Genomic DNA, 26026 nt, shown 5'->3' on the forward strand with positions numbered 1-26026 from the left:
ATGATCCATGTGAATTGCTTAAATCCAAGGAAAAATTTGCTGCATAAATATTAACAAATACTATTATTAATTTATTTTTATTTTATTTATTTTTTTTACAGCACAATAGTATTATTTCAATAGTTATATATTTCTTGTTGTTCTCTTAATTTGTTTAATTTGTAGAATTTAAAAATAATAATAAATACAAATATTTAGAATAATAAGTTATTATTATTGAATGAATTTAACAATTTAATTTAATTAAACATGATCAGCTTCTGTTTTTTAACAGTAAAATATAATAATAATAATAATAATAATAATTATTACTTTTATTGACATTAAGAGCAACACTAGCTAATCATTTGCCTAGTTAAATTAAATTATTAAATAAAATTGTAGAACAAAGCTTAAAAACATTTTGAAAAAAAAAATACATTTAATTATGCAGTAAGATTAATTTATGAAACTGTATTAAGCAATGTGGCGACGATATTAATAATGAAAATAAATGTAGATGGAGGCATAAAGGAAAGGCAATCTCTATCCCTCATACTGTGGCAAGCTAATGCATACTATGCTAGTTACGTACTATAGACATCACGGCACGACTGTAACCCGCCACCACTTCAGCATTCAGTGTCTCCACAAAATCCCATGTGCGTGGATTTAATATAGCTGACTGTAATACAGCACACATGCACGCCTACTGCTTATAATCTAACTTGCTCAAATAGTGAGTCAGCCTTGATTACCATGCTAACATTGAGATCCATCCTGTGGCTTCTTATGGCTTAAGATCTCTCTCTGAATGCTTGATTCACAGTGAACGCCGATATACGGTTTAACCGAACAGACCCGCACACAGTATAGCTGCTTATGAGTCAACCGATGACTCATTGAGCGAGTTCAAAGTGGATGAGAGATACAACTGGGTGAAATTAGAGGAAACGACAGGAGTAAACCTCTCTGCCACTGACGTGTCACACACATCAGGAAGACAAAGCTCTGCCCTCCATCTACAATCACTTTACCGTGTGCTGTCGTAAACTCGCAAGTGTCTTCATAAATGATATAGTAAATCTGGCTTCCCCTCTCTCTCTTTCTGTTTGCTTTTCCGTCTTTAGCTTGCTGTGTCTCAGTCAATTTCAGCTTCAGGGGCTTTATTGGCATGACCAACAACAGTGCGTTTGTATTGCCAGAGCAGAATGTTACCTGCAGATCATAGTTATAGTGTGCTCGATCAATAATGATAAATAATGACAACACAAATAACAAGGAAGAGCCATAATACAGGTAAATATTTGGTTCGATGAGAGACGGCGATAAGTAGACGCGGTCCATTGTTCACTGGCCCCCAGACGGCGGCTGGCAAGAACATTCCTGCTTTGTAATTATGCCTGTCGCACTTGCAGCACTATAGAAACATGCATGGGAAATGTTCTCGTTAATCACTCATTTGCATCTGCCGTCACATGAAGGAGGCGGTTGTGCGTAATGTGACCCGTAGGGCCCTGACTCATTAAATATGACAGCCCGAATCATCTAAGCACTCACTCTGATTGGTCTGGCACTGGTCTGACTTTAACTAGCATGACTGAACCGGTGGGTGATATTAGTGTTTGTGACAAATCAATGCAAACCATCTTGAACTGTCTACATAATGGAGGGATTATGGGTATGTAAGGCCTGTTTGTTTCTGTGTTTATTTGATTAGAAACCGTCTTCGTCAGTACCCGGCACTGGTGAACTGCACCACAATAGACTGGTTCTCTGAATGGCCACGTGACGCTCTGTTGGAAGTGGCAGAAAGATGTTTGGATGGACTCTCTCTAGGGAGCGAGGACGGGGTGAGACACATCAACAAACAATGGATTTACAAATGTTGTCAGTGTTTTGCAGAACACAAAATTGCATATTGTTAAATAAGTTAACATCTACCCCGTTAAATGATTTTGACGTGTACATCAATTTACTTACAATTTACTTTACAATGTACTTACAATCGACAGTTGCCCCCTAGACATCCAATGAAAGTGTAGAACTAGTAATGCAATATTTGTTTATCCTTTTTTTTTCTTTTTTTTTAAGAAAGTGCACTCAGTAGTTTTGTATTTGTTGTGCTGTTTGTCATCTTTGACTTATACTGCCCCCTAGTGGTGTGGATGTAGCTTCATGCAAATTTTTTTGTTGATAATGCCATTGTTGAAATGTGTAATTAGTAGTTAGAGTAGATTTTCTTATCTCTTTTTAAATCACTTAAAGTGGATAACAGTGAGTATTATTTGACTAGTCGTGTCCCCATGACCTGGATGCCCCCCTCAATGAAATAAATAAATAAATACATTATATTATAATTTATGAAGGATCATGTGACACTGAAGACTGGAGTAATGATGCTGAAAATTCAGCTTTGATTACAGGAATAAATTACATTTTAAAATACATTAAAATAGAAAACACATATTAAACTGTAATAAAATTACATAATATTACTGTAATTTTGATCAAATAAATGCAGCTTTGAAGGGCATAAGAGACTTCTTTCAAAAACATTAAACTTTTTAAAGAGGGATAGATTACTGAGTGTACCTTTAAAGTTGTTGTATAACTTTTCACTCAGAATATTCCTTTTATACACTATAAGTCCAATCAAGTCAGTGACGCACAGCCCTGGCCTTTAATTTGTGTTCTTTTTGAGGTACTTCATCTCTTAGTGGCTGCTTTTGAATCATAGGTTAATTGAATTTCCAGTGTTAAGATTCATCAGGAGTCTTTTACTCTCTCTTCCTTCATCTCTGTGAGATTCTTCTGTTTCCGTTGAGAGGGATATCATACAGACCGTGTTTCTTTTTGCTCACAGTTTTTGAACTACAAATCACTTTGACTTGAGGTTCTCCATTGAGAGGAGAGAGTTGTTTGGAGAGAGTTCAAGCCTAGTTTTCTTTTTGTCTGTTTTAGGATTAGTTTGGGTTTAGCATACTTCTGTTGTGACCTTGTGTGAGGTTTGTTTAAAAGCGAGGCTGCCACAACTTGTCATTTCTCTGGTGGCTTCACAGATCCAGACTAAAGTTGCCAGTATCTTTGTGACCGTGCATCAGTCTGTGGCCCAGTTCTCTCACAGGATGAAAATAGAACTGAAGAGGCACAATTACGTCACACCCACCAACTACCTGGAGCTGGTTTCTGGATATAAGAAGTAGGAATCAAACACACTTTTCTCAATTTCTCTTTTTTTTTTTCTTTTTTTTTTAGCTGCCATGAGGATTTAAAAGACATGATAGTTTCCTGTTTCCATTTTCCTGTTGCCTGTTAACTCTAAATCTTGTACTCGAACTAAAACAAAGTGTTTATTCTGAAAACTCTCTCTCTCTTCTCAGGTTGTTGTCTGAGAAGCGTGGTGAGCTCGGAGAGCAGGTGTCTAAGTTGAGGAATGGCTTGTTTAAGATCGATGACACGCGCAGTAAGGTGGAGGCCATGTCTGTAGAGTTGGAAGAGGCCAAGAAGAAAGTAGCTGAGTTCCAGAAACAGTGTGAGGAATATCTGGTTGTCATTGTGCAGCAGAAGAGAGAGGCAGATGAACAACAGAAGGTGTGTGTGTGTCAGTCTGTCTTATGTTGAGGCTCTTCATTAGAGGTGGATTTTTGTTGTAAGAGACCATCAAAACCACTCTTTTCCTGGTAAAAAAACAACAACTTGATTTTCAAAAGTCAATGAATTTGCGACAGCTGGATGTAATGTTTTTGACAAGCCAAACATGTCAGTCTCTGAGTAACATTTACATTTATTGAAGCCATAAAATAAGTACAACGAACTGCACAAAAAGCATTTTGAACGTCTCCAGCACATTTTATAATTACTCAAAACAAACATATTTCAAATCAAACATAGTTCACCCCTTACGCATGTAACCATGTCCGTCTAAACCTAGGCTGGCCGACATAACACACTCATGGCCATCAATCAATACATAATTATTACCCTACGATCCATCTGTTTTCAAATTTGAATATCACGAAATTGATGTCTGTCAGAAAATAAATAGTATTTACGAGAAGCAGAGGTCCAGCGAATCACGCATTTCCTGGAAAACACACACTACCTGATGTTTTGAATGAGTAAAAATGGCGGCTTCAACATGCGGTCTGTCAGAGACGATAACGTGCATAAAACAGAATGCACGTGAGTATAAATTTGTTCTTCATTTGCTGAAATTGAATCAGAATGATCAGGGAACTGAGTGATTCTCACATTCCTGATTTGAATATTTTCAATATTCTATTCTTGACTGATCTTCTTTTCATAACTTTGCCAATAGATGAAGAGTGATCTTGAAATGAATCCCTGTAGTCGTCCAATTTGACTCTCATATAGTATGCTGATGTCATATACGTTATAAACTTGATAAGTGTTTTTTATAAAATGTAGTTTGATTACTATATTCTCAGTTGTTTAAAAGATTAAGGCAATTATCAAAGTTTGATGAAATGTTTCGAATGAGATGATATATGATATCATGTATAATTTCAGTATGAAATTACGGCAACGGTACATATTGTGATAAAGCTATTTTTGCTGGAAATTCAACATTTGAAATGTTTTATACATTGCATAACCATAAAGCATGTCTATTTTTCAAAAATATGATCGTTGTAGTACATTGTATTTATTGTACGTTGTAAACATTCCTGCATATGCTGTTGTATAAATCATACAGCATATTCTCTAGCGGTTGACACGTTTCTGTTGTCTGATGATATATATCGCCATAGTGTTCAGCATTACTCTTTATTGTTGTTGCATATTGATGTTTGATGTTTGTAACATGCGTCTGTGTATGCGCACGCTTGTGTGTTTTTTTCTTTGTGTGTGTTAGCTAGCATGCGTTCTTTGGATATTTATAACCTTGTTGGTTTGTCTGTGGTGTTTCTTAATGTGTGTGTCTCTGTGTGTGTGTGTGTGTGTGTGTGTGTGTGTGTGTGTAGGCGGTGGGTGCTCACAGTGAGAAAATAGAAACAGAAGAAATCAAGTGTAAGGCCATGGCTGAGAACGCTCAGAGAGACCTAGATGAAGCACTTCCTGCTCTAGAGGAAGCAATGAAGGTCATTCTGCATTCATGCAACTATTACTTTCAACATGACATGATACAGCTACAGCGCAAGTGAATATGTGATGCATAATGTTTTCATCAGCACATGAAAAAACTGTGGTAATCTTGTTGGACTGTCTTCAGGCTCTGGAGTCGCTGAATAAGAAAGACATGACGGAGATCAAGACATATGGCAGACCTCCAGCTCTTGTGGAAACCGTCATGCAGGCAGTTATGATCCTCAGAGGATGTGAACCAACTTGGGCAGAGGCCAAGAGACAACTGGGTACGAGAAAAAGAGAGTTCCAGATCATTATTAAATCACTCAATCACACTGGTGTCACACATGGATTCAGGCGCTGGCTCAGGCATGAAATCCATACCAGACTACTGTATAACCGAAATCTCATGAGCCAAACAGAGAGAGAAAGACTCGGGTGAGGGGAGGGTTGGGTGATTCATTAGCATGCCAGGATATATTTAAAAAGGTCAGCACAATGCAGTAGAAAGCACATAACCACAGAACAGATTGCGGGGGAAAAAATGAAATATGTGCTTGCCTGAAGCTGAAAACAAGCCATTTGTTTTAGGAGAGTCCAACTTCATTAAGCAACTGGTGAATTTTGATAAGGACAACATCTCCGAACGCGTGCTGAAGACCATCGGACATTACTGCACACAGCCCGACTTCCAGCCCGAGATCATCGGACGGGTCTCATCTGCTGCCAAGTCCCTCTGCATGTGGGTCAGGGCCATGGAGGTACAACACTGCCGGTTATGACAGCTGCGACACCTGAATGGTGTTCTTGTAACATTTATTTGAATGGCCCGTTCACACCAAGAACGAAAACTTTATTACCGTCCACACCAGCAATTATTCTATGTGCTTTAAAGTCACCATGAAATCAAATTTGACGATTTTCATTTTTTTATGGAATATTACAGTGTTTATTATAAATGATTTGTCACGGCACATCATTTTTCTTATTGATGTTTCCTCATAATAGTTCTCACCACGACATCTCTTCATTTATCCCTCCACTTCACCAACCTGTCACTCACATTGCAGCAATTAGCGAATGACAATGATTCAATCAATTCCAGATGGACATAGTAACTCCCGCCCTACATTTTTTCTCATTTGAGGAGCTGCTTCACTCAGATATTCGTCACAATAGGGAAGAAAAGATCATCGCAATTTTTGTTTAATGCAGAATTTTAATTTTATATTGGGTTTTAATGTGTTTTTTTAATGTTTTCGTTCATCAGCTGGAAAAAAAAATCACTTTGAAAGTGTCAGAACAAGTCAGCTTTATTTAGAGGACGGCTCTCTGTCCCGCCCTGCTTGCCATCGTCTTTTAAAACCCAACTTAGCAAACCAAAGGTAGCGACAATAGCAAGGAATCCAAATATTATTTTAAAAAATTCATTCAGCTTGAAGATCGGGATACCTTTGAGCAATATTTTTTAGGTATTGGTAAAGTTATCATTCTTGGTGTGAAGGGGCCTTAAGAATGTGACACTGAAACATGAGCTTTTTATATGCTCTCATATCTGTGTGTGTGTTTGTGTATATATATCAGGTTTACGGCCGTATCTTCAGGGTGGTCGAGCCGAAGAGAGCCAGGCTGCATGGAGCAATGACTCAGCTGGCTGAGAAACAGGCCTCACTGGCTGAAGCCCAGGGCAAACTCAGAGAGGTCAGTGTGTGTCAGTCTGTCCTGCACTGTGTTTGTGCAAGCTTGTGGACGTGACTCTATGTCAATGCTGTTCGAGTGATATAGCGTGATATAACATGTTTTTGTGTACGTCTATAGGTAGGAGAGAAGCTGGATCAGTTGAAGAGACAGTATGATGAAAAGCTGGCCCAGAAAGAAGAGCTGCGGAGGAAATCTGAGAACATGGAGCTCAAACTGGACCGGGCCGGCAAGCTGGTGTCTGGACTGGCGGGAGAGAGAGTTCGCTGGGAGGAAACAGTTGTTGTACGCACACACACACACACACACACACACACACACACACACACACACACACACACACACACACACACACACACACACACACACACACAGTCACCCTGATGTTTTATATATGGAAGAGAAATGCAGCCAGAGGTCTCTGATGTGATTGTGTGTGTGTGTGTGTGTGTGTGTGTGTGTGTGTGTGTGTGTGTGTGTGTGTGTGTGTGATTGCTCAGGGTCTGGAGAAGAACATGTACTGTCTGGTGGGAGACTGCCTGCTGGGTGCTGCCTTCCTGTCCTACATGGGCCCTTTCCTGTCCAACTACAGAGATGAGCTGGTCACAGATATCTGGATGAAACAGGTATCTATCTATCTGTCTGTCTGTCTGTCTGTCATCTGTCATTCTATATATCTGTATTTCAATCTAAATGTCTGTCTGTCTGTCTGTCTGTCTGTCTATTGTTCTGTCTATCTATCTATCTATCTATCTATCTATCATTCTATCTATCTATCTATCTATCATTCTATCTATCTATCATTCTATCTATCTGTCTGTCTGTCTATCTGTCTGTCTGTCTGTCTGTCTGTCTGTCTATCTGTCATCTGTCATTCTATATATCTGTATTTCAATCTAAATGTCTGTCTATTGTTCTGTCTATCTATCTATCTATCTATCTATCATCTATCATTCTATCTATCTATCATTCTATCTATCTATCTATCTATCTATCTATCTATCTATCTATCTATCTATCATTCTATCTATCTTAGGGTGACCATATTTTAGTTTTCAGAAAACAGGACGGGGGCGTGGTTGATGGGTGGGGCATGATTTTGGGGGAGGTGTGGTTAAGGGGTGGGGGCGTGGTTTGGGGGAGAATGCATCAAAAAATACATGCATTCACAACCTTGCAACTATGTTATACTTTAATACATAAAGTAATACATCCTTTCCATTCAATGTGTGGCACGCAACAATAGAATACTATATATATATAAAAAAAGTTTAGCTTTTAACACCTTTTACATGACACTATTTCTTTTCATGGCCATAGCAGGTTAAAAATCTACTACTAAAATAAAATAAAAAAATCTACTATACTATTTCAGTAAAAAAACAATTTCAATCCTCCTGATGTTCTCTTAGCCTATACTTTCTTTATGTGCGCTTTTAGGTCGCTAGCACCTTTATTTGACACTGACACGTACGTGCCAGCTTTGCAGTTCATGATTTCTGCTTTACACGGATCCCGACCGAAGCCGGTTTCATTTGTTTTGTGTGCTAAGGCAAGCATGTATTTAAAGAACACTCTTAATGGCCCAATGAAAAATAATGAAAACCAGGACATTTTCATCACTTTTTAAAAAACAGACAGGACGGCCAGGACAGGACGTGAAAACAGGACACGTCCTGGGAAAACAGGACGTTTGGTCACCCTAATCTATCTATCTATCTATCTATCTATCTATCTATCTATCTATCTATCTATCTATCTATCTATCTATCTATCTATCTATCTATCTATCTGTCTGTCTGTCTGTCTGTCTGTCTGTCTGTCTGTCTGTCTGTCTGTCTGTCTGTCTATATGTCTATCTATCTGTCTGTCTGTCTGTCTGTCTATCTGTCATCTGTCATTCTATATATCTGTATTTCAGTCTAAATGTCTGTCTGTGTCTATTGTTCTGTCTGTCTGTCTATCTATCTATCTATCTATCTATCTATCTATCTATCTATCATCCAGTGTTGTAGTCGAGTCACCAATTGTCGAGTCCGAGTCAAGTCTCGAGTCCCCGTGTTCGAGTCCGAGTCCAAGTCCGAGTCACCAAAGAAGAGACCGAGTCGAGTCCGAGTCGAGTCACCATTACCTGAGTTCGAGTCCGAGTCGAGTCTCGAGTCCCCAGTGTTCGAGTCCGAGTCGAGTCATCAAGGTTGAGTCTGTGTTATATTTCAAGACTGCCAACATTTCTCTACTCTGGCACCTTTAAAGAGCTGATATAATTATAAAAGAGGGTCTACATTAAACAAAAATGACACCACTGTGTTGACAATTATAAATAATAAATACAATATAAATAAATATAAATAAAAAATTTGATTTCAATAATGTAGGCTATTAGTAGGCTAAATGTTGAAATTAACATTAACAATGCTGTAGAAGTGCAGTTTATTAATAGTAGCCTAAATGTTAACTAATGTAGTTAACTAGAGTTTAATAAATGGAACATATTGTAAAGTGTTACCGATTTGTTATACACCGATTCAGACGTCTCGTGAGTTCGTTGTTGGACAGATGGTCAGTTGTTTTAACCATTCATTAAAGTGAATCGTTCAAAGGAGTCATTAGTTCGCGAATCGGACGTGTCATTAATGGACGTGTAGCCTATACGGCACGCCTTGTGTGATTATCTCGGCAGTTTAGGACAGGACAAGATTTGTGTCAACACAGAAAACATTTCATCACTAGATAGGTCTTTTCGTTTATTGAAATTGTGGCTAATGTCAGCTGAATGTGCGGAACGCTTTTCAGAGAAGATAAGGCAAACGTTTTTTGTTTTTTTTCAGCACAATTCACACCTCGCGGTAATTCAGGAGAAAAAAATCTCTGAATGATCTACGTGAAACTTCGGTCTTCCGACCTTTTACTATCGTGTCAATTGATTTTGATTAATATGTGTGAGGAGGGAGCACCGCTCGTGTTGTTTGAAGACGGTGAGAGCGCGCGCGCGGCTGGGGCTTTCTCTCTGCTCGTTCATATATGCAGGAAAAAAAGAGATCCCGTCCGGTCTTGGAGCCCAAAACAGGAAAAGTGTAACATCTTATATCAAATTTTAAATCCTATTTAGTCAGAAACTTCATCCAACGTCATTCATTTGATGAATGCTCAAGTCCGATTTTATATCCTCGAGTCCGAGTCCAAGAACGAGTCATCAGTCCGCGAGTCCAAGTCAAGTCACGAGTCCTGAGAATAGAGTCTCGAGTCGGACTCGAGTCCAGAGAATAGGGACTCGAGTCGGACTCGAGTCCGAGTCCAGGACTCGAGTACTCCATCACTGCTATCATCTGTCATTCTATCTGTCTGTCTGTCTATCTATCTATCTATCTATCTATCTATCTATCTATCTATCTATCTATCTATCTATCTATCTATCTATCATATGTCATTCTATATATCTGTCTTTCAATCTAAATGTCTGTCAGTCTGTGTGTCTATTGTTCTGTCTGTCTGTCTTGCCTTAGCTCGCCTTTATCCCCCAGTATAAACATGGTGCTATTAGCTTTAATTGATGCTCGTGTCAAGCAACACCACATGCATCTAGAGCACTACTGTCATTTTGCAGTGGGGACTGGTTCAGTATTGCGTAGTATTGCACACTTTACGGATAATATTATGACATTATGCATGTGACAGCTCTAACAATTTCTCTCTCCTCTCATTCAAATGCCCTTGCCCGAATCCTTCGCTACCCTTTTCATCTCTAGGTGAGAGAATTGGAGGTGCCGTGTTCTCCGGGGTTCAGTTTTGCAGTGTTTCTGTCTAAACCCACGGCAGTGCGCGAATGGAATATCCAAGGCCTCCCGTCTGATGCCTTCTCCACCGAGAACGGAGTCATCGTCACCCGTGGCAACCGGTCAGGCCCAGAGAGCCAATCCCTTAACGCTAATTAGAAAAATGATGATATCTCATGAATAATGGGCAGTAATGAATAGTGATTGGAGAATAATTAGATAAAGATGATAGTAGGCTCAGTTTTCTGTGATTGTTCATTTATAGCTAATGCTAATTTCTTCTCTCACACATACACGCACACACATACACACACTAAACAGATTAATGGCATTTTGAGATTATGGATTGTTATGAAATAGCCTATTTATGGATAATGTGACATGCATTTATAGTGAGCACTAATATTTCTCTCTCTCTCTCTCTCTCTCTGTCCTTCCCTACAGATGGCCACTAATGGTGGACCCTCAAGGACAAGCACTAAAGTGGATTAAGAACATGGAGTCCAAACGAGTAAATATTTCTCTCTCTCTCTCTCTCTCTCTCTCTCTCTCTCTCTCTCTCTCTCACTCACACTCACACACACACACACACACACACATTCCTATATATATATGAGTTCATAGAGCCCTTGTACTGAACACAGACTTATTATATGTTATTTTGCAGTAGATGTCTTGGTAACAAATACAGACATCAGGGCAAGGCAGAAACAATGGAAACAAGACTGCCATGATTATTAGACAGCCTTAGATCTAATTCTCCATGGAGAAAAACGTAACCCACATTCAGCGCCAACATAGCCTTTCCAGAGTCACTGTTCTCATCACATGACTCACCGTCTAACCCTCAGACGAGCCATTTTCAGAGCCCTTAATTAGAATACAAGAACTCTAAACTCAATCCTCCTGTGAGTTGGAGACTGTCTTCCCTGTGAGGCCGCGTCTCCTCACCTGCTCTCCTTCAGCACAATACACCTTCCATTTATCACTCCCTCTGAACACAGATGCACATTAATACACTCGCTCTCTGTGACTCTCTGCTGGGACAGAGATGCTTTTGTTTGCTGTGCATGGATGGGTTGGATGGATGGATGGATGGATGGATGGATGGATGGATGGATGGATGGATAGACAGACCGATAGGTAGATAGAGAGATGGACAGATAGTCTGTGAGGTGTGTTCAGAAGAAGATATAGGAGGACATGCATTTTCATACAGTCTCTCATCTCTCAGGATAATTTGCTGTTCAGCTTCAGTCTCTGTTTTTCCTCTGTCTCTTTGTCTGTGACCTTTTCCTCCTCTTCGCTGGTCTTTTCTCATCTGTAGTGGTGAGTGTCAGGAGCGACGAGTGCAGTTCACACGCTACAGTTAAACGCTGACATTTACGAACAATGACAAAATGACAGAGCTGAAGCTTTTCTGCCTCCTCCAGCTCTCCTCCGTCGCTTTCACGTCCCATTTTCTTTCTTCGATGTCCATTTATCACTTTTGAATCATATTTATTCTCTCTGCTACCTTTACTTTTTTCTCCTTAGTTGATGTCATTATCTTGTCCTCTGTGTGTCCTTCATGTTCTCCTCTAGTCCTCATGTTGTCTCTCTCTTTGTCAGGGGTTGAAGGTGATAGACCTGCAGATGCCGGATTTTTTGCGGATCCTGGAGAATGCGGTGCAGTTTGGTTCCCCGGTTCTCTTGCAGAACGTCCAGGAGGAACTAGATCCTTCACTGGCCCCCATCCTCAACAAGTCCCTCACGCGAGTTGGTTAGTCCACACAAACACACACACACACACACACACACACACAAACACACAGCTCACATTGACTGATAAAAGTGCTTGATAATAAGGATGAGAGAAGGTGCATGATGTCATGGGTTCATGTTGTGTGTTTATGAATATGTCTGTCAAGAGCCCTAAATGTGTTTTTAGATTATTATATCGGTTTACATTACAGGTATATTTCTAAGTTAAATATGTAAAGGTTATTTAACTTTGAAAATATATTTATGTGTTGTAAATCATAATGAAATAATGATAAAGTAAAAGAAATAAAAATCACCAAAAAAAATCTATGGCCCGGTTTCACAGACAGGGCTCAGATTAACCCAGGATTAGGCCTTATTTCAGTTAGGACATTCAAGTAGCTTTTATAAACATGCCTTAGAAAAAACATTACTGGTGTGCATAAATATTGTGACATATTTTAAGATATGTCAGAGCAAGTTTCTTTCAGTTAAAATATATTGCTAAAATAGCAAACAGAAAAAAAAAAATGTCTTAAGACTAGTGAAATTATCACCCGGGCAAGTAAAATTTGGCATTGTGATTAAATTTCCAGCCTTGTAGGTTCACATCGGACAAGGAAATGTTCCATATCTCTTGTGTGTGTTCTGCAGGTGGGCGTTTCTTGTTAAAACTGGGAGACAAAGAGGTGGAATACAGTCCAGAATTCCGTTTCTACATGACCACCAAACTGTCCAATCCACATTACACACCTGAGATCTCTTCCAAAACCACCATCGTCAATTTTGCTGTTAAAGAACAGGTCTGTGTTTGTGTTATTGAACTTGTTCCCATGACAGAGGTCTTTGAGGATGAAGTATAACTCTGTGTGCGTCAGGGTCTGGAGGCCCAGCTGCTGGGGATCGTCGTGAGGAAGGAGCGTCCTGAGCTGGAGGAACAGAAGGACTCTCTGGTGATCAACATCGCCTCTGGCAAGAGGAAACTGCAGGAGCTGGAGGACGAGATCCTGCGGTGGGCGGCACACACTCTTACATGTGTCACGGCACACCATTAACACCTTTATATGAGTGCCACTAACACATCAGTAACTCTAATAATCAGTGTATTTATGTTAGCAAATCTGACTCCGTTTTCTTTGTGTGTGTACAGGTTGCTGAACGAGGCGACCGGCTCCCTGCTGGATGATGTTCAGCTGGTGAACACCCTTCAGACCTCCAAAGTCACGGCCACTGAGGTCGCAGAACAACTTGAGATCAGCGAACTGACCGAGAGCCAAATCGATACTGCCAGAGAGGTGAGAGAGAGAGAGAGAGAGAGAGAGAGAGAGGGATGAGGGGGAGGTCAAGGAGAGAGAGGTGGTGTGAGGGATGGTGCTGAAAGGGTTGCCAGATTGGATTAAAGATTGCAGCTCTGAATAAGGCAGACAGATAAAAAGACTGCTGAGATGAGGATGTTGATAGCAGGAGAGGCAGACAAAGCTATAGACACCCATCTGTGTGTGTTTGTGTGTGTTCAGGCCTACCGCCCCTGTGCCCAGAGGGCGTCCATTCTGTTCTTTGTACTGAATGATCTGGGCTGTATAGATCCCATGTATCAGTTCTCTTTGGACGCCTACATCAACCTGTTCACCCTGAGTATAGAGAGCAGCCCCCGCAGCCACAAACTGGAGGAGAGGATAAACAACCTCAACAGACACCACACTTATGCCGTTTACAGGTCTGAAACACACTCACACACATGCATATCTGTACAGAGGCGTAAAGGAGAAATACTTTTATACTGTTTTTGAGTTTTCTTCCACTTTACTTGCACTTTCATGACCCAGAGGTTAATTTTAATTACATTTTAATATATTTTAAAATATAGTTTATTAATTTAATGGCAAAGCTGTATTTTCAGCATCATTACTCCAGTCTTCAGTGTCACATGATCCTTCAGAAATCAATCTAAGATGCTGATTTGCTGCTCAAGAAACATAAGTGGATTCTTTTATGAGTAGAAAGTTCAAAAGAACTGCACTTTTTGTAACAATGTTTATACATTCATTTTTGATCAATGATTTCTTAAAACCCCAAACTTTTTAACAGTAGTGCATGTATATAGCATTTATGTTACAATTATGCATTCTAATTACTCACAATTAAATGTTGACAAAATTACAGCTTGATTTGAAAAGACATAAAAACAATATTTTTTCTTTGATTTTTGATGTCTCATGTTAACAAGTACACAAATTTTTTGATTAAACTTTCTTAGGGACAAAACTGTTGGAAAAACATAAATGTATATGCATAAATGGTAGCTATGAAATTAGTTTAAATATAAACAAAGTGACCTTGTCATTTTGGGATTGATGTTTAATTCTCAAACAATTGTCATTCTTTTAATATGCAGTCTGAACGATTTGTTCATAAATTGTTTAGAGCGATTAGTCTGAATTGAAATCGTAAGTTATGGGGTCTGTCTGACAGCTCACACACTCTCTGAACGGTTCTTGTGAAGAACTATTTGAAGTGAGTCATCTATATTCTAACAGACTCTAGCGCTCCACTCCTGCCATTCAACTACAATGTGATCAGCTCATGCCATCGCTTTTATACTTTTCATTACTCTGCATGCAATATCAGTTACTTTAAAACACCTACTCAAGTATTTTTTTCAAAAGTTATCTTTTTATCGTGGGTTATCTTTTTATTTGTAACTCAAGTATAACTACTGGGTACTTTATGCACACACATATGCAGTCACGCCTGTTTGTTGTCATCTTTCGTGTGTGTCATAGATGTGATGTGTTTTAATCATATTAAGCTGACTTTCAGAGTGATGTCAGAGTGTTTGATCCATTTGCAGATACACCTGTCGAGGACTGTTTGAGTGTCACAAGCTCCTGTTCAGTTTCCACATGTGTGCCAAGATCCTGGAGGCGTCTGGGAAGCTCAGCATGGATGAATATAGCTTCTTCCTCCGTGGGGGACTGGTGAGGGCTGCCGTGTGTGTGTGTGCGTGTGCGTTCTGGGCCTGAAAGTGGATTATAGGAAAGGATTGTCTTGACTAGTTTAAAAATGAAAAAAGTCCTCATGTTACAGAGAGCACTCTGTGCGGTGTGTGTGTGTATTAGGTTCTGGATAAGAAGAAACAGATGGATAACCCCTGCTCTAACTGGCTGTTGGACTCTAACTGGGACAACATAACTGAACTGGATAAACTGACTAATTTCCATGGACTCATGGCCTCGTTTGAGCAGTACCCTCGAGACTGGCACCTCTGGTACACCAATCCGGACCCAGAGAAAGCCCCGCTTCCTGGTAATGTGTGTGTGTGTGTGTGTGTGTGTGTGTGTGTGTGTGTGTGTGTGTGTGTGTGTGTGTGTGTGTGTGTGTGTGTGTGTGTGTGTGTGTGTGTGTGTGTGTGTGTGTGTGTGTGTGTGTGTGTGTGTGTGTGTGTGTGTGTGTGTGTGTGTGTGTGTGTGTAGAGTTTTGTGTACATTATATGGGGACCTAATTTTAGGATGAGGTTAGGTATAAGGGTCGGGATAGAGACTGTAAGGACTTTAACAATTCTGATTCTGATATCTCTTAACAATTCTTGTTCCTTAAATGTTTTAATAATGATTCCTTTAATGCTTTTGAGGAAGAAATACACTATCGGAAGTACACTATTGGATGCGAAATGAACTGAGCAGGATGATGACATCACTGTTTTCTCCAAAGCTGCTTTATAGCTGAATTGAACTCATTTCATAATTGTTAAACTTCCCAGTTATTGAACTGAACTGAATCGACACTGAACTGACTCCAGAACTGACACTATTGTCTTTTTAGAGCTGCTTTACTGAAGAATTGAAGTCTGTTAGCATCTTTGAATCGTTATTTTCTTATTTATCACTGTTAAGCAGCTTTGAAACGACCTGTATTGTCTAAAGCGCTATATGAACAAAGGTGACTTGACTTGAAGAAATATTTGGGAAAATACATTTAATTCCATTGCCAAATGAGGAGAACTTTAACTGGATGTGATATGAACAACCAGTCAGTAACTACACTGATTTAAGTGTCATGTGCCTTAGTAAATCATGTTTGATTCTCTGTCTTCATTTAGAGAATCAGGCTGGTTTACACTGGTTGTGGTGTATGGTTTTGATTCATTAAAAATAATCTGTCTTAAGAATAATTTTTTGGGAATGAGGTTGGATTACACTGATTGTGATATATGATTTTGATTCACTACTCATAGGGGTCATTTCGGGGGGAATTGGTGTTGAATGTCGGTGGTTGGGTCATAAGAGTTGGGATCGATTACACTGTAAACTGTGTATGGTTTTAAAAACAGCTCGTGAAATCATTTGTTTGGGAATCAGGTTAAATTACATTGGTTGTGGGGTATCGTTTTGATTCACTAAGGGACCGTTCGGTATTTATGGAAGGGGCCACCGGAGGAAAATAGGGGAGGGTCATGTCTTTTTATTCTTTGTTGAGGGGAGGGTCATCCAACTTTTTTTAGTCTAGGGGGAGGGTCACCCAACTTTTATATTCATGAAAACAGCAACATTTCAAAGTGGCTTGTTTGGTGCTATTTTTTTCCATTTAGGTCGATGTTGATCTCGCGTTATCAGCCCCCCTTCGATATCAGATGGGTCTGACCCAACAAAAATCCAGTTTGGCGCTGTTTGACAGTGCGCGCGCACTTCAGTTTGCGCTTAGAAAAAGTGCATCATGTCAGAACAGAATGCCAAATAAATGTTTACCCGGCAAAGCTTTAAAGCACGAGCAAATAATGAACTTTTGTGATTGCGAATAAGTGCACAGTGTCCTGTGAGTGTAACTCTACCGCTGCATTAACATGTGATGTGAACGTCGAGTTTTACAGTATTGGGACTGAGGCGCCAGAACTGCTGCTGATAGAATGTGCGCTGTAGCGCGATACTACCATATTTTAGTTTCCATTTATTTTGTTTCCACGATGTGTAAGATGTAGGGCTACCACATCTTTAAATTACTATTAGTATTATTTAATTTAACATAATAAAATACGTAGACCTACACCACAAAAACTAGTTGAGGATAAATTCGTTAAAATTGGGCGATTCCAGTGTTATGGACGTGACATTTGCAGTCAAAACTTGAAATATAAATTCTCAGAAAATGCATTTAATACAAATATTTTGAAACGTCTGAAAGGAGTCAAGACATTCAAAAAATATCAGTCTACACATGCGTTTTATATTTAATATGAGGGAAATAGCCTACACATGTGACGTGACACAAAAAAATCTTTAACTTTTAGGTGGCAAAATATTTTTTTGTAATTCTATAAATTACACTGCAAACCAAAATATATATACCCACCGGATGAATAAAGATCGGCCTCCACAGAACATAAAATATTATTTGTATTTTATTTTTCGTGTTCGCATTTATGTAAAAAAAAAGAAAAAAAAAGAAATGTTACGGGCGTCAGTTCTCCATTACGGACATGACTGCTCTGAAAGCGAAATTTCACAGAGACCTCAAACAGAAAGCACAAAGCCTTTCTTTAAAGTGAATTTCGTTTTTTTATTAATTGTATCTTAATTTTAATCAATGTTTCATCTGGATTTAATAAATAATAAGTAAATATAGTAGAAAATAGATAATCATGACACGGAGGCGCGGGCGAGTGAACTGGATTGAACCGAAACTCAGCGTAAGGTATGCTACTTGCCTCACAGACCTGAGAAATATATAGAAAGCTTGAAATGTCTACTTTTAAACAGAACAATTCAAAATGAAGGAAAACAGACTGCTTCTGCTTATGAAATGTGCATTTCTCTCTGGCTCGTTCTGAGAAGATCGCGACGCATCGTCAACTTCATCTTTGCAGTCGACACAGAAAACACTTGTTTATTAATAAACAATTAAAATGTCTCCTTGCTATAGGCTATTTGACATATTAATAACCATTACTTTTGCCGGTTCTTTGTGACAGGTTTTATATGCTTTATTGGCAGCGCCACCCACATGTTCAACGAGTCACACCGCATCAGCACCGAAAACATGATTTTTTTCAAATCTAAAATCAAAAATCGTGATACGAACCGAATCGTAGGTTTGGTCTATCGGTACAGCCCTAGTAAGATGAGAAAGCAAGAGTTTATGGTTTAAAAACAAACAAACAATGGCTATCTGAACATCTTTGCCAAGCGCAAACCAGTACAGAAGTAGGCTAATCAATAAATTATCGGGGAGGGTCATGCCTTTTTTCACAATAATTTTGGAGGGTCATAGAAAAATGTATTGCTGGCGAAGGGAGGGTCATGTCTTTTTTGACAACAGATCTCAAAACTCCTCCGGTGGCCCTTTAAATAAAAAACGAACTGTCCCTAAAAAGAATTGACTCGTAAGAATCATTTGTTTTGGGAATCAGGTTGGATTACGCTGGTCACTGTGGTTTCGATTCACAATAAAGAGCAGATTACTTAAAGTCATTCGTTTAGAAATCAGAGCCAATGTCAGAGTTGTATGGTCTATATCAGCGGAAGAATGCACGTGTGGGAATCATTAACAGAAGCAAACATCATTCAGTTCAGGTACTTTAAAAAAAATCATTCTCCTGCAGCTCCTAGTAAGGGAAGGGAAAATATCATTAGTGCAGTATGAAAACAATAGAAGTCAATGAAAAATCCCCTTTTAAAGTTAGTGGAGTGAAACACATTATCAGCTTGTTTCTTAATTTCCCTCTTCATTTCTCTTCCCTCTCTCTCTTCCTGACTTTGAATGCCACAATCTGCCTCCTTGCTTTGTTTTTCCTCTCTCTCTCTCTCTCTCTCTCTCTCTCTCTCTCTCTCTCTCTCTCTCTCTCTCTCTGCGCAGGAGAATGGGAGAACAGCTGCAATGAGCTGCAGAGGATGCTGATTGTACGATCTCTCCGACAGGATCGCATCTCTATCTGCGTCACGGCTTTCATCATCAACAACCTGGGCTCTCAGTTCGTAGAGCCGCCCATCCTCGATATGAAGGCTGTGAGTGACACACACACACAAACACACACACACACACACATATTAGGTTTTCATGTTTTATGGGGCCATTTCATAATCATTATAGACATAATGATTTTTATACTGTACAAAGTGTATATTTTATCCCCTAACCCTAAACCTACCCATCACAGAAAACTCTCTGCATTTTTACATTTTCAAAAAACATCACTTATTATGAAGCTGTTTTCCTCATGGGGACCAAGAATGTCACCACAAGCATTTCGGATATTGCCATCTTTGTGAGGACTGCGTTTACACTGGCACAAAAAAAATCTGATTTTTTACTTACATCTGACACAGATCGGAATTTGTTTCATACATGTAAACTCAAAGGATATCCAGAACCACCAAAGGAGGGAGAGCATTTTCACATTTGGCTCCAAAACTCTGGAATAGTCTTCCTGATACTGTTCGTTGCTCAGACTCGCTCTCCCAATTTAAAACTAGATTAAAGTCGCATTTCTTCAGCCAGGCATTCATATAATCCTACAGTTCAAACTACAATCCGGCCTCTAGCTCATAAATGCCAGAGGAGAACTGGCCCCCGACTGAGCCTGGGTTCTCCCAAGGTTTTTTTTTCTCCATTAGGTCACCTGATGGAGTTTTAGGACACCATTAGGTCACTTGATGGAGTTTTTCGGTTCCTTGCCACTGTTGCCTTTGGCTTGCTCAGTTGGGGATATTTTGGGGATATTTAATTTAATTTTATCAATCAATAAATTCCTCTTGAAACAAACTTTGTTGTATTATTTAAATTTAATACTGTGAAGCTGCTTTGATACAATCTGTATTGTGAAAAGCGCTATACAAATAAAAAAAAGAAAGAAAGAAAAAAGAAAAGATCTGATTTTTTCACATCCAATCTGAGCCACTTCAAAATGTGGTTTTAAATCAGATACATATCCGACATCTGGACGTCCGACCAACGTCTAAACATGTGTATCCGATTCCCCTTGGAATTCCAAGCCACCACAAGGAGAGGGCGACACGTTCTCCCACAACGATCGCTTTTTAATATTGTGTTATGAAGCAGATGTGCCTGTGTGCGCTCACTCACAGCTGTTTTATTGAGGTGGAAACTTTATAAAGGAAAGAAATTGCGCTCACTGAAACATTCAGGAGCTTGTTTTCAACCTCTGCCCCGTGAGTTTTATAAATAAAACAGCTTCAAAACTGAAAGCTACATTATATTTCTCAGCAATGAGGTGATAACTTTGCTGTAATAAGCTTTACTATTAAGCTACTCACACTCTCGCTCTCGCTCTCTCTCTCTCTTTCGTTAACTCATTAAGATCAGATCTGTGCAATAAATGCAACCTTTGTCTCCATAACATAGGGTTAACCTGAACCACATATACACACACACACACACACACACACACACACACACACACACACACACACACACAGAGTGAAAGAGAGCTTAGTATTGAAATAAATCAATAAGCAAAGAAATTTACTTTATATCTCTGTGGCTTCTGGGTGAGATCTGAAAACAGGAAAGTATTGCGTTACGTTAAGGTGAAATGTAGCCAGCTTGTCCATGACACCATTCTATAAGAGGCTGACATTTTCGGCTTTTGAACTCAGAAAATTGAATGTGAGACTGCTTCATAACGTTACTCTCTGGAACTCTGGAGCACACTATAGCAACCAACTCCAGGGCTTTTATTTTTATTTATTTTATTTATTTATTTTCCTGTCCTATGTTTCCCTCTAGACGGAGAGAGACTGCATGAAATAAATCAGATATGTTTCAGGGTTACATAAATGCAATTGATTCTTTCCCCCTTTTTCATTTTTCTCTCATTTTTTCAGTATGCATTTTGACTTTTGCATTTACTTAGAAAATAGAACCGGTCAAACCTATCTGCAGTTATACCAAAACCCATTTATCCTATGTGTGTGTGTGTGTCAGGTTGTAGCGGACAGCAGCACGAGGACTCCTCTGATCTTTGTGCTGTCCCCTGGTGTGGACCCAACGGCAGCACTGGTTCAGCTGGCAGAGACGTCAGGCATGGGTCAGCGCTTCTTTGCCCTCTCGCTGGGTCAAGGCCAGGCACCCATCGCAACGCGGCTGATCAAAGAGGGGGTTGCAAATGGTGAAGTGTTCTCTCTCTATCTCTCTGCTTCTGTTTTTAACACTATATTTATCTTCCTGTTTGTAGCTTCCTCTGCCCTTAACATTCTTCAGTTAGATGAGAAGATCAAAATGTATCACAGTTTCCACAAAAGTGGTGTTTTCAACAATGATAATAATAACAAATGTTTCTTGATCAGCAAATCATCATAAGAATGATTTCTGAAGGATCATGTGACACTGAAGACTGGAGTAATGATGCTGAAAATTCAGCTTTGATCACAGGAAACACATATTACAATAGAAAATAGCTATTTAAAACGGTAATGTTATTCAAAATATTTGTTCTTTTTTTAGCAATTAATACAGCCTTGAGGAGCATAAGAGACTATGGGTGTAACAATATAAAGTGCCACAATGTATCACAATACAGAAATGCAACAATATGTATCGTGGAAAGTTCACCCAAAATAAAATTACTGTGAGAAAAAATGCACGTTTTCAGAGTTTTAGTGTCAGTACTAAAATAAACTACTATATATAATGTGGAATATAATGTATTATAATGCAATGGGGGAATATTTGTGTAAAAAGTGGCCTACATTATTTTAAATATGTCTAGTCAGTGAAAGAGTGAGCATATTCATCTAAAATAATTCAGTATTTTCAGCTTCAGAATCTTGAATCATTTTATTCTGGTGTCTCTATTGTCCTGTGCATTGGGTTACAAGTGCAAGCCTATTCATTTACACACACAATGTAATATAAAATTGAGCATTTTAGTCAACAGTACATTTTTTGTTAACCTTTTATCACAAGTCTTGGAGTATCGCAATACCGTATTGTGAGTTCAGTATCGTGATATGTATCGAATCGTGACGTGAGGGTATCGTTACACCCCTATAAGAGACTTCTGTCAAAAACATTAAAAAAATCTTACTGACCCCCAAAAATTTTACGGTACTGACCCCAAACATTTTAACGGTAATGTAGCGTACATAAGTCCACTTTTTTGCAGCAAAAGTAGTTGTATTTTACATTTACAGGAGTATTTTCTACAATCTCTCTGACCCTGAGAATTAATCTCTTTGCTGCTTACAGTTACATTTATCATTTAACAGACACTTTTTGAAACTGATTTGCATTGCATTCAAGTCATATAATTTGAGTTCAGGAAAGTTTTACTGTAGCTTTAGGGTGCTTTCACACTGTCAGAGTTCGATTACTCCCCCTGAATCAATATTGATGTGTGTGGCGGACGGTCATATGTTAATGTGCTCATGGTTGTGATGTCACAAAATCCTAGGGGTGATCTGCATTTAGGGTCCATCATAGAGTGAATAATAGTGACTTAGGGCGCTTTCACACTGGCAGTTTAGTGCGGACCGGGGCACGGTTCGCATGAAAAATCGCTAATGTGAACGCTGTCATCGGACCCGGGTGCGCACTAGAGTACCGAACCCGAGACTACCTGGAGGAGGTGGTCTGAGCTCGGTAGCTCCCGAACCGTGGCGCGGTTCGCGTTAATGTGCAAGCAACACGGACTCGGGTGCGTGCTTGTTCAGGAAGTATAGTATCCCGCGCATGCGTATCACTGTCGCATCAGTGAAAAATCTTCTGCGAGCAGCAGAAACACGGCGTCCCCTGGATATCTGCTGAATTACACCATGTAATGAACATAAACGTAGTTGTCTCTCACTATGTTGTGCATAATAGCACCAAAAAAAACAGACAAATTACAGCTATGCTCAGTCGAGTTGTATTCTCCATGCGTTTTCCGTGTGCGTTTGCGATGACGTAAGATCACTGCAAACGCACCTGGGTTCGATACAACTAATTGAGTGTGAAACCAGACCAACGCTGCGGGGGGCGCCGGGAACTAGCGCACTCGGGTTCGGACCGCAGCAAACGAACCCAGTGGAAAAACGCCCTAAGAAAGGGCTCTTTTGACTTTAGCCAATAAACAACAACGTAGCAATGCTAAAAATGAACTTGGCAATCACATAAGAACACCTGGGTAATCACACACACACCTTAGCACTGGAAAACACCACTCGCATTTTATTCAGAAAATTAATATACTAATTCTAATAATCAAACTCTCTTTCTCTCTGGTAGGTCACTGGGTGTTCCTGGCTAATTGTCACCTGTCTCTCTCTTGGATGTGTGAGCTGGATAAGTTAGTAGACGAGTTTCAAGTCCAAGAATGTCATCCAGATTTCCGACTGTGGCTGAGCTCCTCCCCTCACCCAGAATTCCCCATCGCCATCCTGCAGACGGGCATCAAAATCACTACTGAGCCTCCCAGGGTACACGCATATACGTGCACTTCATCCACTGTAGGCAGATGTTTGAAATGATGTGAGCTGCAATTAAAGTGGTTTTTGTGTGTGTGTGTGATGGTGTTTCTCTGCAGGGGGTGAAGTGGAATATGAAGCGTCTCTATCAGCGGGTGTCTGAGTCTCAGTTCTCACGCTGCTCACGGCCACTGCTGTACCGCAAGCTGCTCTTCACTCTCTGCTTCTTCCACAGCATCATTCTGGAGAGGAGGAAGTTCCTGCAGCTCGGCTGGAACATCATCTACAGCTTCAACGACTCTGACTTTGAGGTAGAGAAAGATTCAAGGACAAGGATTTCTGTATTTTCCTACCTGAGAAGTATGACCCATATATATATATATATATATATATATATATATTAGGCTGCAAAATGATTAGAACTTTGGCAGCTTGTCAAAGTTATTATAGTTGAAAGCATGCTTCTCACCCTCGCTCATATCCTCAATGACACTGTGCTTCCTTTGCATCCTGGTCCCATTTTAGCTTAAATTTCACATAATATTTTAAGCTGCATATTTAATATGTATCTGTGGCTATAAAATTCGTATTGAATTTTGTAAATATTTTTTTTAAATACAATGGATATGATTCATTCATTGAAATCTTCTCTGACCTCATCTGCATGTCTTGACAACTGTACGGTTGTGTTTACAGTAATTACTCCTCTCTCTCTCTCTGTCTTTCAGGTGAGTGAGAATCTTCTGAGTCTTTATCTGGACGAGTATGAGGAAATCCCCTGGGACGCTCTTAAGTTCCTCATCGCTGGGATCAATTATGGGGGACATGTGACCGACGACTGGGACCGGCGTCTGCTCACCACTTACATCAACCAATATTTCTGTCCTGCTGTTATTGATACACCCTTCTTTAAGTGAGTTCACACACATATGCTTTTATCAAGCTAAATGAGGACATCTGTTGTTTTATAAATGATATTATCTAAATCTAATTTATTTATGAATATCCCAAAAGTTTTGCCAGATTTAACTCATTTTTGGGGACAGATTTGTCCCCAAACTACAGTAGTAAACCACACACACAGAATTTCAAATGTACTCTCAATTCGGTCCACTGTACAATAACTTCAGTGTTTGTATGATCATCACTCTTAGTCACAGGTTTTGAATATAATGAAGAGATATGGCGTCCCCATATGGCCGGACTGTTTGCCTGGTTCCAAAAGCACAAGAAAATCACACACACTCTCACGGACAGATCTTCTCATTACTCGATCACATACAAACTGTGCATTGAATATATGTCAAGCTATCACACACACGCACCCTTTGATCCCTGACACCCCTCTCTGCCCTGCTGTGAGGATTCCCGTGTGTCCTCTTCAGCCACACTTCTGATCTAATAAAGACCAACAGCTCCCCCATGGGGCCGAAAGTTGAATCTCGTAGCGTCTGGTGTTAAATGTGTTCCACTTCCTCTGACTCAGTCGGCTGGTCTTTCAGGAACCAGGACCCAGCAACACCGCATGAAACATCTGTTACTATAGCAACCACATCCTATAATTACCTTCAATCAGTACCTCCATGGTGACTTGAGTGCACAGCAGAGGCAGCTCTAAAGTTTCAGGCAGTAGTAGAAAGGAAATAGCATGGACTTGGGGGGCGAAATAGAAATTGCCAGTAATTACAGTATCTGTGAAGTTTTAGTGATGAAACATGTTGATACTCAGTTATTTCATATGAACTCTAGATAAAAATTGAAGAATGTGTTATTTTGGGAATGTGATGAAATGACCGTACATCATTTTTATGAGCCAATTAAACCATTAGCGTATTAAACCTTTCACACAAATCCTTTGCTAAACATATTCAACAATTATTCATTGCAGTGCATCTTGATGACAGACAAGCAGAACATATGCACAAATCAGTGTTATTTTAGTAGTACTAATATACAATTATAATAGTTATTAATATTTTGAATTGGCTTAGTTATATTTATATATTTTCATTTTTTATTTTAATTGTACTTTACGTGTTAGTAATTTATATATTACAGCACCATGTGTAAATTAATAATAATAATACAAATAAATAAATAAAATATATATGAAGAGTTCAGATGCAAAAGCCTCTAAGTGCCATCTGAAATTTTCTTCTAGAATGATAATTTTTATAAAGCTTGTATATTTAGGTTAAGTGATTTCACTTAAATGACAATTAATAGGTAATTTGCATTGCCATTTAAGTGAAATTATTGAACTTAAATATACGAGCCTGATAAAAATTATCATTCCAGAAGAAAATTTCAGATGGCAATTAGAGGCTTTTGCATCTGAACTCTTCA

The 26026-nt window shown here is 39.3% G+C and overlaps 1 protein-coding gene and 1 long non-coding RNA gene across 2 annotated transcripts in view; one reads left to right on the forward strand and one right to left on the reverse strand.

Annotated features, from left to right (window-relative positions):
* Nucleotides 1–26026, reverse strand: part of LOC309482674 — a 460652-nt gene that overhangs the window by 256055 nt on the left and 178571 nt on the right. The window lies entirely within an intron of this gene.
* dnah2 (dynein, axonemal, heavy chain 2) overlaps nucleotides 1–26026 on the forward strand; it is a 170821-nt gene that overhangs the window by 131892 nt on the left and 12903 nt on the right. The window contains exons 59-81 of the mRNA XM_082147655.1: nucleotides 1700–1832; nucleotides 3042–3181; nucleotides 3363–3573; nucleotides 4968–5084; nucleotides 5216–5357; nucleotides 5662–5831; nucleotides 6655–6771; nucleotides 6889–7053; nucleotides 7269–7394; nucleotides 10515–10663; nucleotides 10986–11052; nucleotides 12153–12303; nucleotides 12939–13087; nucleotides 13163–13296; nucleotides 13435–13579; nucleotides 13802–14001; nucleotides 15136–15262; nucleotides 15404–15590; nucleotides 19134–19282; nucleotides 21222–21405; nucleotides 23502–23692; nucleotides 23800–23991; nucleotides 24409–24593. Of these exons, the coding sequence (XP_082003781.1) occupies nucleotides 1700–1832; nucleotides 3042–3181; nucleotides 3363–3573; nucleotides 4968–5084; nucleotides 5216–5357; nucleotides 5662–5831; nucleotides 6655–6771; nucleotides 6889–7053; nucleotides 7269–7394; nucleotides 10515–10663; nucleotides 10986–11052; nucleotides 12153–12303; nucleotides 12939–13087; nucleotides 13163–13296; nucleotides 13435–13579; nucleotides 13802–14001; nucleotides 15136–15262; nucleotides 15404–15590; nucleotides 19134–19282; nucleotides 21222–21405; nucleotides 23502–23692; nucleotides 23800–23991; nucleotides 24409–24593 (3531 nt within the window). The remainder of the gene's footprint in view (nucleotides 1–1699; nucleotides 1833–3041; nucleotides 3182–3362; nucleotides 3574–4967; nucleotides 5085–5215; nucleotides 5358–5661; nucleotides 5832–6654; nucleotides 6772–6888; nucleotides 7054–7268; nucleotides 7395–10514; nucleotides 10664–10985; nucleotides 11053–12152; nucleotides 12304–12938; nucleotides 13088–13162; nucleotides 13297–13434; nucleotides 13580–13801; nucleotides 14002–15135; nucleotides 15263–15403; nucleotides 15591–19133; nucleotides 19283–21221; nucleotides 21406–23501; nucleotides 23693–23799; nucleotides 23992–24408; nucleotides 24594–26026) is intronic.

Source organism: Leuciscus leuciscus, assembly GCF_965113295.1.
Source record: "Leuciscus leuciscus genome assembly, chromosome: 2".
In the NCBI taxonomy this organism is placed as follows: domain Eukaryota; kingdom Metazoa; phylum Chordata; class Actinopteri; order Cypriniformes; family Leuciscidae; genus Leuciscus; species Leuciscus leuciscus.